Source organism: Mytilus californianus, unplaced genomic scaffold, assembly GCF_021869535.1.
Source record: "Mytilus californianus isolate M0D057914Y unplaced genomic scaffold, xbMytCali1.0.p SCAF_9, whole genome shotgun sequence".
NCBI classification, from domain to species: domain Eukaryota; kingdom Metazoa; phylum Mollusca; class Bivalvia; order Mytilida; family Mytilidae; genus Mytilus; species Mytilus californianus.
In genome coordinates this window covers 28290833-28306619 of record NW_026262745.1, presented here as the reverse complement: position 1 = coordinate 28306619, position 15787 = coordinate 28290833, and the positions used below count along the sequence as shown (strand labels likewise).

Below are 15787 nucleotides of genomic sequence, written 5' to 3'. Positions count from 1 at the left end.
TATTATGGTTGCAAACTCCTTTGGAAATTTGACAATAACTTTAGTATAAGTAAATGTAAATCTATGAAATTTATACACAAGGTTTGAAACCACAAAAGGAAGGTTGGGATTGATTTTGGGGGTTAGGGTCCCTACGGTTTAGGAATAAGGGGGTCAAAAAGGGGCCCAAATAAGCATTTTACGGGACGTATTATGGTATACCTCTGTCCGTCCGTCAGTCTGTCCGTCTGTCGTCAACATGTCGGACATTAACTCAAAAAAGCTTTAACCAATTTGCATAAAACTTTGGTGAATTGTTTATATCTATTGACGTGAGCTCCCTTTTGTTTTTTATAAATTTTAGATTTTACGTTTCCAAGTTATGGGGTTTTATTCATTAAAAAAAGGGGAATTTCCAGTTTTCGGACAATAACTCAAGAGTTCTTTCACCAACTTGCAAAAAATTGTGGTGAATTGTTTATATCTATTGACATGACCTCCCTTTCGATTTTTATATATTTTAGATTTTACATTTCCGAGTTACAGGGTTTTATTCATAAAAAAGGGGGGATTTTCCAGTTTTCGGACAAAAAATCATAAATGCTTTCAGCAGTTTGTATGAAACTTTGGTGAATTGTTTATATCTATTGATGTAAGCAAAGTTGGAAATTATAGCCGGCCTGACCACCCAAGATGGCCTATTTTACGATCGGGCGGTCAAAAATTAAATTTCAACAGTCCAGTAGACGGTCTATTTTTTGCAGGTGGTTGGGATTACCTTTACTTCTATTTTTGGAATGAGTTCTCAGTATTACCCCATTCATAACAGCACGTAAGAATCATGACTGCCAATTAACCTTTTACTACCGCCTGTTTCCACGCGATTTCTGCAGGGAACATGGTGATACCTGTTGTTTGTAAGATCCGCACTTATTGGCTAGTTGGTATCGAATCGTCCAATCGCGATCGCGTTTATTAAATAAAAAATATATATTAGAGGAAATCCAAAGTACAAATTTGTTTTGGTAAACTCATGTCTTTACAACAGTACTTGGGCCTTTCGTTGCCGAAAAAGCGAACTGTTGTTGACTCAACAGAAAAAAATAAAATATCTCAAAACACAAAAACATAATTTAGAATCTTGAAGGAAAATGGGTTGGATTTTTATTGCATTAATTTTCAGGGCTCCCGGCTGGTAAATTTTGATCAGGACAGGTAATTTTTTTTATGCAGCCAGCCCTGTGGTCTGGTAGACTTTTCCAGTGAGTTTCCTACCCTGATGTAAGCTCCGTTTAGAATTTTATAAATTTTACATTTTACATTTCTGAGTTATGGGGTTTTATTCATTAAAAAGGGGGGATTTTCCAGTTTTCGGACAATAACTCAAAAATGCTGTCAGCAATTCTCATGAAACTTTGATGAAATGATTATATTGATGTAAGCTCCCTTTACATTTTCATAAATTTCTAATATGGCATTGAGAATTAATTGAACTTTATTTGTTTATAGTCTGACAACAGATTTACTAAGTATTGTGCAACAGCACAGTGTATTGCATTACAGCAAGAAATCTTTAATTGAGTATAAATTCAATTCATATAACCAATTTCTTTGACTACATTTATTTAGAAACCTATAATATGTCAAATATTTAATACAATCCAAAATCAGACCTGTATCAAGCTTGAATATTATGTCCATTTTTGCCCCAACTGTTCAGGGTTGGACCTCTGCGGGCGTATCCAGCTGCGCTCAGCGAAGCAGTTTATCCTAGTTTCCAGACAATAACTTGTGGAACAGTGTATGGAATTGTCTGAAATTGTACCACAAGTTTCCACACCACAAAGGGATGGTTAGGATTGGCTTTGGGGGGTTATGGCTCAGTCTGTTTAGGAATTAGGGGCAAAAAAGGGGGGAAAACAAGGGTTTCCTGGTTAATGGACAATTACTTTAGCTTTGTTTCTTTATGTTGGTACTTTTTGTGTTTGGGTTTTTTTTTTGCAGTAGAGTTACCTCCCTTACAAACTGTTTGATTTCAACTAAAATAAAATTCTTTGTTTTTTTTTATATGCTGAATCTAACCATGTTGTTAAATTTTAGATATCAGACCATTCTAGGTAAATTAAATGTCCCATTTCAAATTTTTAAGATCTTATTTTGTGTCAGAAACCTATATTATGTCAAAAACTTGATCACAATCCAAATTCAGACAGTATCAAGCTTGAATATTGTGTCCAAACTTGCCCCAACTGCTCAGGGTTTGACCTCTGCGGTCGTATCAGGCTGTGATCGGCATAGCATTTTATTCCGTATTTTACTGATAAATGAACTTAGTTTTATTTTACAGTTAACATTCTGATTTAGTCTGAGGTTAAAGTTTGTTTCACATCAATTACTTTGTCAAACCTTCATAGAGTTGTATGAAACTTTGGCAAAAGCTTTTTAATGATTTAGAGATAATGTCTGAAACAATGCTTTGAAAATATATTTTTTTCATTTTTAGTATTTTTCTGATAGATGGGCTTAGTATTTTACAGTAACATTTAGGGACAGTCTGGGATTAATCTTTTTTGACATGATTAATTTGTAAACCTTCAAGACAATGAAAGAGCATCTAAAGAAAAAGTTTGATATTTTTTTTTTAATTCTTTATTTTACTGATAAATGGTCTTACTTTTTAAGTAAACATAACACTTTTACACTGACAGCAGCAATCGCAGTCGAGACACAGGGTTCCACGGAACCCCTTATGAACTTTTTCCAATACTAACCATAGTGAGTTTTCCTGGTCCGAGTACACAGGTATTTCGTAGTGCATTTCTTTTAGACAATAAATGAAAATTAAAAAAATCCCACCTGCGCTTTCTCAATAATATTTTTACAGTGTGTTGTACTACTTTTGGGACAAATTATATCAAAATTATAGAAAACTTCATCGGCTCTAACTCAAAATATGGACAATTTTATGTTAAGGGGGTCTTGAAATCTTTAGACAGCTTCCGAAGTGCTTATTTTTAACCTTTTTCAGCTCGACCAAATCACTACTTTACTTTAAAATTCATGACCCAAATTTTTTTACAGTGTAATTTCATCCCCCTACTTGCTATTTGAGGCATAAAACATGGAGAAATAAATTTTGAAGGGGTATAAAAAAAAATGGCAAGTAACACACTGTCCACACTAGGGACTATATTTGTGGACAACGAAAATCAAAGGACGATAACTGTGTACTCGGCCCTCCTGTGGTTGAAAATTCATGGATGTATATGTAACAGCTACTGTCTGGCATGATGCTTACAGTATTTGGCAAATAAACTGGGATAAATATAAAAGAAAATAACAGGTTAAAAAAAGAATAGCTAAGATAGTACCAAAACAGGTACCATCAATAAAAGTTTTCTCAGCTGTCTGATTTCAGATGAAGAAAAAAACTTTGTTAGTTTGATCATCCTGATGATCCATAGTTGATAAAATAAATACTGTTTCAAAGTATGTATTTCAAAAGATTTAAGAATTAGTTTACATGAATTTTTTTTTAAACTATGGCCAGTTTGTATAACATTATAATTTATGTATCAAAATAAATGACTTCAGAGACCTTATAATCTTACATGGTTATTTTTATATTTTCAGTTTAGGGGCAAATTTACCCCCTCCAAGTAAACCAGAACCCACAAAGGGGGAGCCAAAACCAGAACCAGCAAAGGAACCTGAGGTATTTCAGATAGTAAACATAAGTTGCTGTTGAGTGAGGATTTTTATGCCCACGCCACAGCGGAGGAGGCACTCATTGGTACCCTTGTCCGTCTGTAGGTCCATCTGTTAATATGTACATATACGTACCTTCCGAAATTGGTTTCTGTTCTCTATCTTTAGTTTGCCTCAACCAAATGTTATGAAACTTATACAAAATACTTAATACCACAAAACACAGATCAGGTTTGATTTTGGGTGGTGTCACTTTTACCGTTCTAGAGTTGTGCCCCTTTCCAAATGGAAAAATTGCTGAATTTTTCATTTCCATTTCTAACTTAAGTTTGCATCAACCAAATGTTTTGAAACTCATACAAAATGCTTATTACCACAAAAACTCAGATTAAGTTCGAATTTGGGTGGCATCACTTTTACAGTTCTGGAGTTATGTCCCTTTATAACGTTATATGCAAGTGGGTGCATCATCTGTGTCCGATGGACACATTCTCCATTTATTTTTTAATGATCTTTGAATTTCTCTGTTATGAGGATAAATTGCTTTTTTTTTTTCCCACACGTCTTTTAGGTGGGAATATTGAAGTATTTTACCACAATTTTGTTGAAGCACTTAGAAGAAAAATTTTGCATTTGTAGACTAGCACACATTTCATGAGCCACTCTAATCATACCATTACTGATTGCTCTGGTAATTTAAGTTTCATGAAAAACTGAAGGCAAATAAGAAAAAAAGTAAAGTGATAAGGCCAAACCAAAATGTATGTGTTAAGGATTTCTGTTTTAAGAAAAATGGCATAGGCAGATAAGAAACTTAATTGTATTTTGCTCATTTGTTTAACTTGAGTAAATGGTATGAATGGAGACCCTGCAATTTTATCACAATTCTACGCAAATAGTGCCAATAAAAACTTTAGGATAAGTAAACAGGGTAGGTAGGGAATCCTTAAGTATTTTTATGCCCCCTCCATACGTCCCAAAATTGGTTTCCGTTCTCTTTCGCCTCAACCAAATGTTATGAAACTTATACACAATGCTAATTACCACAAAACACAGATCAAGTTTGAATTTTTGAGGCGTCACTTTAACCGTTCTAGAGTTATGCCCCTTTATAAATGGAAAAATTGCAAAATATTTTGTTTCCGTCCTCTAACTTGTTTTTGCCTCAACCAAATGTAATGAAACTTATACACAATGCTTATTACCTCAAAACACAGATCACTTTCGAATTTTGGTGTCGTCACTTAAACCGTTCTAGAGTTATGCCCCTTTATAAATGGAAAAATTGCAAAATTTTTAGTTTCCGTTCTCTAACTTAAGTTTGCCTCAACCAAATGTTATGAAACTTATACACAATGCTTATTACCACAAAATACAGATCAAGATTGAATTTTGGTAGCATCACTCTAACCATTCTAGAGTTATGCCCCTTCATAAATGGAAAAATTGCCAAATGTTTAGTTTCCATTCACTTACTTAAATTTGCCTCAACCAAATTTTATGAAACATATACACAATGCTTATTACCACAAAATAAAGATCAAGCTTGAATTTTGGTGGGGTCACTTTAACCATTCTTGAGTTATGCCCCTTTATAAATGGAAAAAAATGCAAAATTTTTAGTTTCCGTTCTCTAACTTAAGTTGCCTCAACCAAATGTTATGAAACTTATACACAATGCTTTTTACCACAAAACACAGATCAAGTTGAATTTGAAGGATCACCCGGGACACCCGCCGGGTCGTTAAATAACCCGGGAATTCCGAAAATGACCCGTTTACACACGGAATCTTAAGTGATTTTCCTTTGAAATAACGGCAAATTCGTAATTCTTCCTGCACAAGAAGTTCAACTAGCTGTGTAAACTGAAATTAAGTGACCCATTTCAGTGCATGGTTTCAAATGACAGCTTTGTTGTCAAACACACTGTTAATTAACACCAATTACTTTAGCTTTAGGTCATAAATAAATTTGTGTATTTCAAAGTTGTTTCTCAAAAATATTTGAGTTACTTCCCCTTTTTTGTCACCTTTCAAAATATACTCCTAAAATTTATGTTCATTTTTGTAAAAAAGATTAAATCTAGAACAAATTGAATGCAAATACATATTAGAATATTACTTTTCTTTATTTTTAGTACCTTAGTACTATTATAAATAAATAGTTGAAATTTTTTTTTTCATCTATACTTCCTTTAAATGATTACCTTTTTTTTTTTTTTATTATACTCTAACATCAACAAGTTTGAATCATCACATCATAACAGTCACGTCTCAGTCATTACAACTGAACGGACGTGCTGGGTCAGCTCTCCTTTACCTGCTATCTTCGATGAGGGTATACTGTTAGATGGATCAACGACTTACTACTTTTGATGACAGAAACCAATCCAACGCTGTACAGACTACGTTAGGCTATAATCCGCGTAGGGCTAATTCCCGTGTCAACATACACTCCAAAACCCATTATGGATGGGGGAGTGGTATGCCGAGTGACGTCCGAGGGCTGTATCCTAGGTGTTAGATGATGGACCACCATTTCACTGTCTCACGACTTTGGTCCTGATAATGCTTCCTGTCATCGTTAATACTAGTCCGAGACTCATCTACCAGTACTCCATCATCGAGGTTAGCGGGCTGCCAAGCTGACCAATCTGGCCCTGAAAGCAGCCGTTGTGAAGACATAACATCAAAATAGTCAACAAAAGAAAAACCAAAACAACTACCAAAACCAAGATGGCGGCCTACCAAAATGGCGTCCTCCACCTGTTCCTGACCGATGGCACAAAATTATTTAAACGCTCACCAAACGCCTTCGGGCACCGAGCCGACCATGCGAGGGATGTATATCCAGTCAAGGTCGTTAAAAACTTCCATTTGTTGTCAAGTTTGAATGTCATTCACAATTCAGTCATGTCTCAGTCACTACAACTGAACGGACGTGCTGGGTCAGCTCTCCTTTACCCGCTATCTTCGAAGAGGGTTTACTGTTAGATGGATCAACGACTTACTACTTTCGATGACAGAAACCAATCCAACGCTGTACAGACTACGTTAGGCTATAATCCGCGTAGGGCTAATTCTGGCGTCAACATACACTCCAAAACCCATTATGGATGGGGGAGTGGTATGCCGAGTGACGTCCGAGGGCTGTATCCTAGGTGTTAGATGATGGACCACCATTTCACTGTCTCACGACTTTGGTCCTGATAATGCTTCCTGTCATCGTTAATACTACGTCCGAGACTAATCTACAAGTGCTCCCATCGTCGAGGTTAGCGGGCTGCCAAGCTGACCAATCTGGCCATGAAAGCAGCCGTTGTGAAGATAAAACATCAAAATAGTCAACAAAAGAAAAACCAAAACAACTCACAAAACCAAGATGGCGGCCTACCAAAATGGCGTCCTCCACCTGTTCCTGACCGATGGCACAAAATTATTTAAACGCTCACCAAACGCCTTCGGGCACCGAGCCGACCTTGCGAGGGATGTATATCCAGTCAAGGTCGTAAAACACTTCCAGTAGTTTGAATGTGTGATTAAACCTTCACATATAGTTAAGTGTCCTATATAAAAAAAAAAAAAAAAAAAAAAAAAGTTAAGGGTCCTATGACTGGAGAATTGATAAAGATAAAAAAAAAAGGGGGGATATGACATGGCTTGAATTTTTAGCTCACCTGGCCCGAAGGGCCAAGTGAGCTTTTCTCATCACTTGGCGTCCGTCGTCCGTCGTCCGTCGTCCGTCGTCCGTCGTCGGCGTAAACTTTTTACATTTTGAACTTCTTCTAGAGAACCATGGAATGGAATGAAACCAAACATGGCATGAATGTTCCTTATGAGGTGCTGACCAAGTGTTGTTACTTTGTAGCCGATCCATCATCCAAGATGGCCGCCAGCGGGGGACTTAGTTTAACATAGGACCCTATGGGAAATGCATACAAATGACTTCTTTTAGAGAACCACTAAATGGAATGAAACCAAACATGGCATGAATGTTTCTTATGAGGTGCTGACCGAGTGTTGTTACTTTGAAGCCGATCCATAATCCAAGATGGCCGCCAGCGGGGGACTTAGTTTAACATAGGACCCTATGGGAAATGCATACAAATATCTTCTTTTAGAGAACCACTGAATGGAATGAAACAAAACATAGCATGAATGTTCATTAGGAGTTGCTGACCAAGTGTTGTTACTTTGTAGCCGATCCACCATTCAAGATGGCCGCCAGCGGGGGACTTAGTTTAACATAGGACCCTATGGGAAATGCATACAAATGACTTCTTTTAGAGAACCACTGAATGGAATGAAACAAAACATAGCATGAATGTTCCTTATGAGGTGCTGACCAAGTGTTGTTACTTTGTAGCCGTTCCATCATCCAAAATGGCCGCCAGCGAGGGGCTTAGTTTAACATAGGACCCTATGGGAAATGCATACAAATGTCTTCTTTTAGAGAACCACTGAATGGGATGAAACAAAACATAGCATGCATGTTCATTAGGGGGTGCTGACCAAGTGTTGTTACTTTGTAGCCGATCCATCATCCAAGATGGCCGCCAGCGGGGGACTTAGTTTAACATAGGACCCTATGGGAAATGCATACAAATGACTTCTTTTAGAGAACCACTGAATGGAATGAAACAAAACATAGCATGAATGTTCCTTACAAGGTGCTGACCAAGTGTTGTTACTTTGTAGCCGTTCCATCATCCAAAATGGCCGCCAGCGAGGGACTTAGTTTAACATAGGACCCTATGGGAAATGCATACAAATGACTTCTTTTAGAGAACCACTGAATGGAATGAAACAAAACATAGCATGAATGTTCATTAGGAGGTGCTGACCAAGTGTTGTTACTTTGTAGCCGATCCATCATCCAAGATGGCCGCCAGCGGGGGACTTAGTTTAACATAGGACCCTATGGGAAATGCATACAAATGACTTCTTTTAGAGAACCACTGAATGGAATGTAACAAAACATAGCATGAATGTTCCTTACAAGGTGCTGACCAAGTGTTGTTACTTTGTAGCCGTTCCATCATCCAAAATGGCCGCCAGTGAGGGACTTAGTTTAACATAGGACCCTATGAGAAATACATACAAATGTCTTCTTTTAGAGAACCACTGAATGGAATGAAACCAAACATGGCAAGAATGTTCCTTATGAGGTGCTGACCAAGTGTTGTTACTTTGAAGCCAATCCATAATCCAAGATGGCCGCCAGCGGGGGACTTAGTTTAACATGGGACCATATGGGAAATACATACAAACGTCTTCTTTTAGAGAACCACTGAATGCAATGAAACAAAACATGGCATGAATGTTCCTTATGAGGTGCTGACCGAGTGTTGTTACTTTGAAGCCAATCCATCATCCAAGATGGCAGCCAGCAGGGGACTTAGTTTAACATAGGATCCTATGGGAAATACATTCAAATGTTTTCTTTTATAGAACCACTGAATGCAATGAAACCAAACATGGCATGAATGTTCCTTATGAGGTGCTGACCGAGTGTTGTTACTTTGAAGTCGATCCATAATTCAAGATGGCCGCCAGCGGGGGACTTAGTTTAACATGGGACCCTATGGGAAATACATACAAACGTCTTCTTTTAGAGAACCACTGAATGGAATGAAACCAAACATGGCAAGAATGTTCCTTATGAGGTGCTAACCAAGTGATGTTACTTTGAAGCCGATCCATCATCCAAGATGGCAGCCAGCGGGGCACTTAGTTTAACATAGGATCCTATGGGAAATACATACAAATGTTTTCTTTTAGAGAACCACTGAATGCAATGAAACCAAACATGGCATGAATGTTCCTTATGAGGTGTTGACCAAGTGTTGTTACTATGAAGCCGATCCATAATCTAAGATGGCCGCCAGCGGAGGACTTAGTTTAACATAGGACCCTATGAGAAATACGTACAAATGTTTTCTTTTAGAGAACCATTGAATGGAATGAAACCAAACATGGCATGCATGTTCCTTTTGAGGTGCTGACCAAGTGTTGTTACTTTGAAGCTGATCCTTCATCTATGATGGCTGCCAGATGGGGACAATGTTTAACAAAGGACCCTATGGACAATACATACAAATGTCTTCTTTTAGAGAACCACATACTGAATGGATTGAACCAAACATGGCATGAATGTTCCTTATGAGGTGCTGACTAAGTTTTGTTACTTTGAAGCTGATCCTTCATCCATGATGGCCGCCAATGGGGGGACTTCCTTTAACATAAGACCCTATGGGAAATACATACAAATGCTTCTTCTAGAGGTGCACTGAATGGAATGAAACCAAAACATGGCATAAATGTTTCTTATGAGGTGCTGATTAAGTGTTGCTACTTTGTTGCTGATTTACTGTTCAAGATGGCCACCAGGATTTTTTATTAAATTACAGGACCAATATTAAACCAAATTTGGCCTCACTCATTATTAGGGTATCTGTTATGATTTTAATCTATTTTTACATGATTTCCAAAACCAAAGTAGAATCAGGTGAGCGACACAGGCTCTTGAGAGCCTCTAGTTAAAATTACTTCTTCACCAATCTATCAAAATCATAACTGCATTGCATTAATAATAGTTTTAAATTATTTTCTGATTAATACTTAACCATTGGAACATGTTTTGGAAACTTTTGTTTTAAAATTTAAAAACAAATATACAAAAAAAGTCCCCTAAATACTTAAATTCAGCTGGAAAAAAGTTCGTACGCGCTATGACCTGAGATTTTATTCTTCAATGCAGGTCATCACCTGCATTATTATTTTCATAGGTTGACAGGTATGCAGAGTACAGAGACAATACGTGGAGAAAAAAGAAAATTTCACACTACAGCATTTAGACTGAATAAAAATCATGTATTCTGTAGATGTCAGCAATATAAATAAAAGAATTTTGTCTATTGTTGAAGACTGTATGTTGTCATGTGTTTTTTTTTGTAGATTGGTTGCTGTCTCATTGATGTTTATCCCACATCTCATTCATTTTATTGTCTGAAGTGAAATGCATAATTTTACATGGTCATTTATGAATATGTTGTAGTAATTTAATGATACTGCTTAATTTTACATGGTCATTTATAAATATGTTGTAGTAACTTAATGATACTGCTTATTAACTTTTATTGAGATACTTGATGAAGTGTTATTATTGGTCTATTTTCTTATTAGCCTGAACCTGTACCAGAGCCAGAACCAGAACCAGAAAGTGAAGAAAGTGATTTAGGTAGATAATAGTTTACAATTAAACCCTTGTAGCTCTTTTCACAAAAATTCTCTGACTAAAATTGATTGTAAGACATTCTTAAATTAAAATTATTTTTTTTACAAGTGCTACTGTGTTAATGAAAAAAGTAAATTCCTCGTTTCCTAAACACTTTTCTAGACATGAAGCTGAGGGAATAATTTCATGTTTTGGAAAAAGCAGGCAGAAAAACAGAGGAAAATATTTTGTGTTTCAGTGAGTAATCTCTTCTTATGTATAAGGGTTTCAGCTATAATAGCTATAGTATACATGTACCTGATGTATGCTGATAAGAAATATTTTTTGCATGAAAGAACAACAAAACACACCTATCTTTTTTTCAGGACACTGAGGTAACATCAGGATTTGATAAATGTCTTTTACTAAACAGAGAGATAAAGTTGTTGAGAAAATTACTTAAAATCAAAATTAGTTTTAGGAATTGGTTGGTTGTTGTTTGCTTAGCATCTAGTGACAAATAATTCATATGTATAACAAATAACTTTAATCAAATGCAATGTTGACAAATAGAGAGAAGGTTAGTACACACACATCTTGAAAATAAAATCCCTGGGATAGAAATTACATCAAGGAAATTTTAACAATCAAACTGAAAATTGTACACTGAAATCAACTAATTTTCTTGATCGTTTTATTTTCGTTTAAACTTGGATCTCCCCTTAGATGAAAACATCAAGGAAATATGAAAATGGTGAAACTTAATCGCCACCAGTTTGTTAGAACAGGCTAAATGCGAAATAAAGTATCTATGAAAATAAGTTGGTTTACAGCATATTGCTGTTGTTATGTAAAGATTTAAAAAGAAATATTAGAAAATACACTGTTTAAAATTTGCATCTTTAGAATTGGATGAGACAGGTGTAATTACTGATGATGATGAGGAATTACCTGAGTATGCTGATGCCAGTGTGGAAGTCACGGAAGAAATGTTAGATTCAGCTGACGAGAAAAGGAGTGCTGCTATGTCAGCCATGTCTGAAGGTTAGTATCACTATATTGTCAAGTAACTACAGGTAAGTATGACCATACTTCAATCATGTTGATACATATCAGTGTAGAGAAAGATAGATTCAGCTGATGAGAAAAGGAGTGCTGCTATGTCAGCCATGTCTGAAAGTTAGTTTTACTATATTGTCAAATATATAAGGTAAAGTATGACCATGCTTCAGTCGTGTTGATATCAGTGCAGAGAAAGCTCTTTTCAGGTGTTTTCGTCATTTGTAAGAATTTAGCAGCAAGATGATTTTTCAGACTCATCTGGTTGATGGTAAGCACATTGCTGATTTGATTTTTATACGACCGCAAAAAATTTTGTGGTCGTATATTGGTATGACGTTGGCGTCGTCTTCGTCGTCGTCCAAAGACACATTAGTTTTCACACTCTAACTTTAGTTTAAGTGAATGGATCTCTATGAAATTTTACCATAAGGTTCAATACCACAAAAGGAAGGTTGGGATTGATTTTGGGGGTTATGGTACCAACAGTTAAGGAATTAGGGGCCAAAAATAAGCATTTTTGTAACTTCCAGACATAACTTGTGTGTTAGTGTATGGATCTCTCTGACATTGTACCACAAGGTTCCATATCACAAAGGGAATGCTGGAATTGATTTTGGGGGTAATTGCCTCCAAATTTTAGGAATTAGGGGCAAAAAACAAGCATTTTTCTAGTTTCATGACAATAACTTGTGTGTAAGTGTATGGATCTTTCTGAAATTGTACTACAAGGTTCCATATCACAAAGGGAAAGCTGGAATTGAGTTTGGGGGTAATTGCCCAAAATGTTTAGGAATTATGAGCCAAAAAGGGGCCAAAAATAAGCATTTTTCTAGTTTCCAGACAATAACTTGTGTTCAAGTGTATGGATCTCTCTGAAATTGGTCTGCAAGGTACCATACCACAAAGGGAAGGCTGGGATTGATTTTGGGGGTAATTGCCTCAAAATTTTAGGAATTAGGGGCCAAAAAGGGGCAAAAACAAGCATTTTTCTAGTTTCATGACAATAACTTGTGTGACAAGTGTATGGATCTTTATGAAATTGTACTACAAGGTTCCATATCACAAAGGGAAAGCTGGGTTTGAGTTTAGGGTAATTGCCCTAAACGTTTAGGAATTTGGGGCCAAAAATAAGCATGTTTCTAGTTTCCAGACAATAACTTGTGTGTAAGTGTATGGATCTCTCTGAAATTGTACTGCAAGGTACCATACCACAAAGGGAAGGCTGGGATTGAGTTTGGGGGTGATGAATCATAAGGGGGTTCAAAAAATTGGGGGGGGGGGATTTTTTTTCCTTTTTTTTTTCCTTAAAAATTTTCCATTTTAAGTTGGTTATTTTTTATTTATATATAAAAGCAAATAATAATGATATGGTTTGATTTCATAAAAAATTGAAATATTGGGGTTCTTCATATGCTGAATCTAAACGCGTATTTAGATTCTTAATTTTTGGTCCCGTCTTCAAATTGGTCTACATTAAGGTCCAAATGGTCCAAAATTAAAGTTAGTTTGATTTTAACAAAAATTGAATTCTTGGGGTTCTTTGATATGCTGAATCTAACCGTGTATGTATTTAGATTTTGGATATTGGACCATAATAGGTAAATTAAAAATTATTAAGTTCTTGGACCACATTCATTCTGTGTCAGAAACTTATGCTGTGTCAAATATTTTATCACAATCCATATTCAGTGCTCTATCAAGCTTGAATCTTGTGTCCATACTTGCCCCAACTGTTCAGGGTTCGACCTCTGCGGTCGTATCAAGCTGCGCCCAGCGAAGCATTTTATTCATTGTGCTCTGCATTAAAATCTCATCCTTTCCAGTACGAATGTGTAATACAATATTTTGGAAATATATAAGGTAATACAATGTCTTTATTTCTTGCATTAATCACTTGTTAGAATTTATTTGTTATGTTATGTTATGATGTCTTTATTACAGGAAACTTAGAAGAAGCTGTGAAAGTGTTTACAGAGGCCATCAAGGTCAATCCAATGTCAGCTTTATTGTATGCAAAGAGAGGGAGGTATGTTGTCCTTCAAGGTCAATCCAATGTCTGCTTTATTGTATGCAAAGAGAGGAAGGTATGTTGTCCATCAAGGTCAATCCAATGTCTGCTTTATTGTATGCAAAGAGAGGAAGGTATGTTGTCCATCAAGGTCAATCCAATGTCTGCTTTATTGTATGCAAAGAGAGGGAGGTATGTTGTCCATCAAGGTCAATCCAATGTCTGCTTTATTGTATGCAAAGAGAGGAAGGTATGTTGTCCTTCAAGGTCAACCCAATGTCTGCTTTATTGTATGCAAAGAGAAGGAGGTAAGTTGTCCATCAAGGTCAATCCAATGTCTGCTTTATTGTATGCAAAGAGAGGAAGGTATGTTGTCCATCAAGGTCAATCCAATGTCTGCTTTATTGTATGCAAAGAGAGGGAGGTATGTTGTCCTTCAAGTCAACAGTTGTAATTTATAAATGTTCAATTTTTTTTATGCCCCCGCTGTCGCGGAGTGGGCATTTAGTTTTACCCTTTCTGTCTGTATGTACGTACGTCCGTCCGTCCGTACGTATGTCCCAAAATTGGTTTCCGTTCTCTATTTGAGCTTGCCTCAACCAAATGTTATGAAACTTATACACAATGCTTATTACCACAAAACACAGATCAAGTTTGAATTTTGGTGGTGTCACTTTAACCGTTCGTGAGTTATGCCCTTTATAAATGGAAAAATTGCAAAATATTTAGTTTCCATTCTCTAACTTAAGTTTGCCTCAACCAAATGTTATGAAACTTATACACAATGCTTATTAGGGCCCCGCCGAATGGCGGAAGCCCTTTAGTGATCAGTCTATCTGTCCGTCCGTAACAAATTGTGTCCGCTCTATATCTAGAGAACCGTTATGATTTCAAAGTTTATACTTGACATGTATATTAACCAACACCAGAGGGTGTGTCATAATGTATGTACAACTTCTTAGGTCAAAGGTCAAGGTCAAAAACTTTGGTTTTAGTTGACAACCCCATGTCCTATGGTAAAGATTGTGTTCGCTCTATATCTTGAGAACCGTTATGATTTCAAAGTTTATACTTGACATGTATATAAACCAACACCAGAGGGTGTGTCATAATGTATGTACAACTTCCTAGGTCAAAGGTCATGGTCAAAAACTGGTTTTAGTTGACAACCCCATGTTGTACAACTTCCAAGGTCAAAGGTCAAGGTCATAAACTTTGGTTTCAGTTGACAACCCCATGTCTAATGATAAAGATACAAATTTTTTTACCACACATTATTCACTGCGGGGCCCACAGAGATGGCTCCCATCTCAATGATATCTAGTTACCATTAAACACAGATCAATTTTGAATGTGCCACTTAAGTGGTTCTAGAGTAATGCCCCTTTATAAATGGAAAAATTGCAAATTTTTTAGTTTCCGTTCTCTAATTTAAGTTTGCCTCAACCAAATATTATGAGACTTACACACAATAGATATAGGAAGATGTGGTATGAGTGCCAATGAGACAACTCTCGATCCAAGTTACAATTTATAAAAGTAAACCATTATAGGTCAAGGTATGGCCTTCTACACGCAGCATTGGCTCACTGAACAGCAAGCTATAAAGGTCCCCCAAAAAATTACTAGTGTAAAACCATTCAAACGGAAAAACCAACGGTCTAATCTATATAAAAACGAGAAACACGTATGAACTACATAAACAGACGACAACTACTGTAATCAGATTCCTGACTTAGGACAGGTGCAAACATTTGCAGCGGGATTAAATGCTTATTACCATAAAACTCAGATCAAGTTATAATTTGGGTAGCG

The 15787-nt window shown here is 36.4% G+C and overlaps 1 protein-coding gene across 14 annotated transcripts in view; it reads left to right on the top strand.

Moving 5' to 3' along the window:
* The window catches only part of LOC127716256 (hsc70-interacting protein-like), a 65523-nt gene that overhangs the window by 37344 nt on the left and 12392 nt on the right, over nt 1-15787 (top strand). For 6 of the 14 annotated variants that reach the window (XM_052222417.1, XM_052222416.1, XM_052222414.1 and 3 more), the window contains exons 3-7: nt 3613-3694; nt 10872-10926; nt 11809-11946; nt 13906-13949; nt 14356-14396. In XM_052222417.1, coding sequence (XP_052078377.1) covers nt 3613-3694; nt 10872-10926; nt 11809-11946; nt 13906-13949; nt 14356-14396 — 360 coding nt within the window. The other 8 variants (XM_052222419.1, XM_052222418.1, XM_052222405.1 and 5 more) reach the window with 6 other exon arrangements.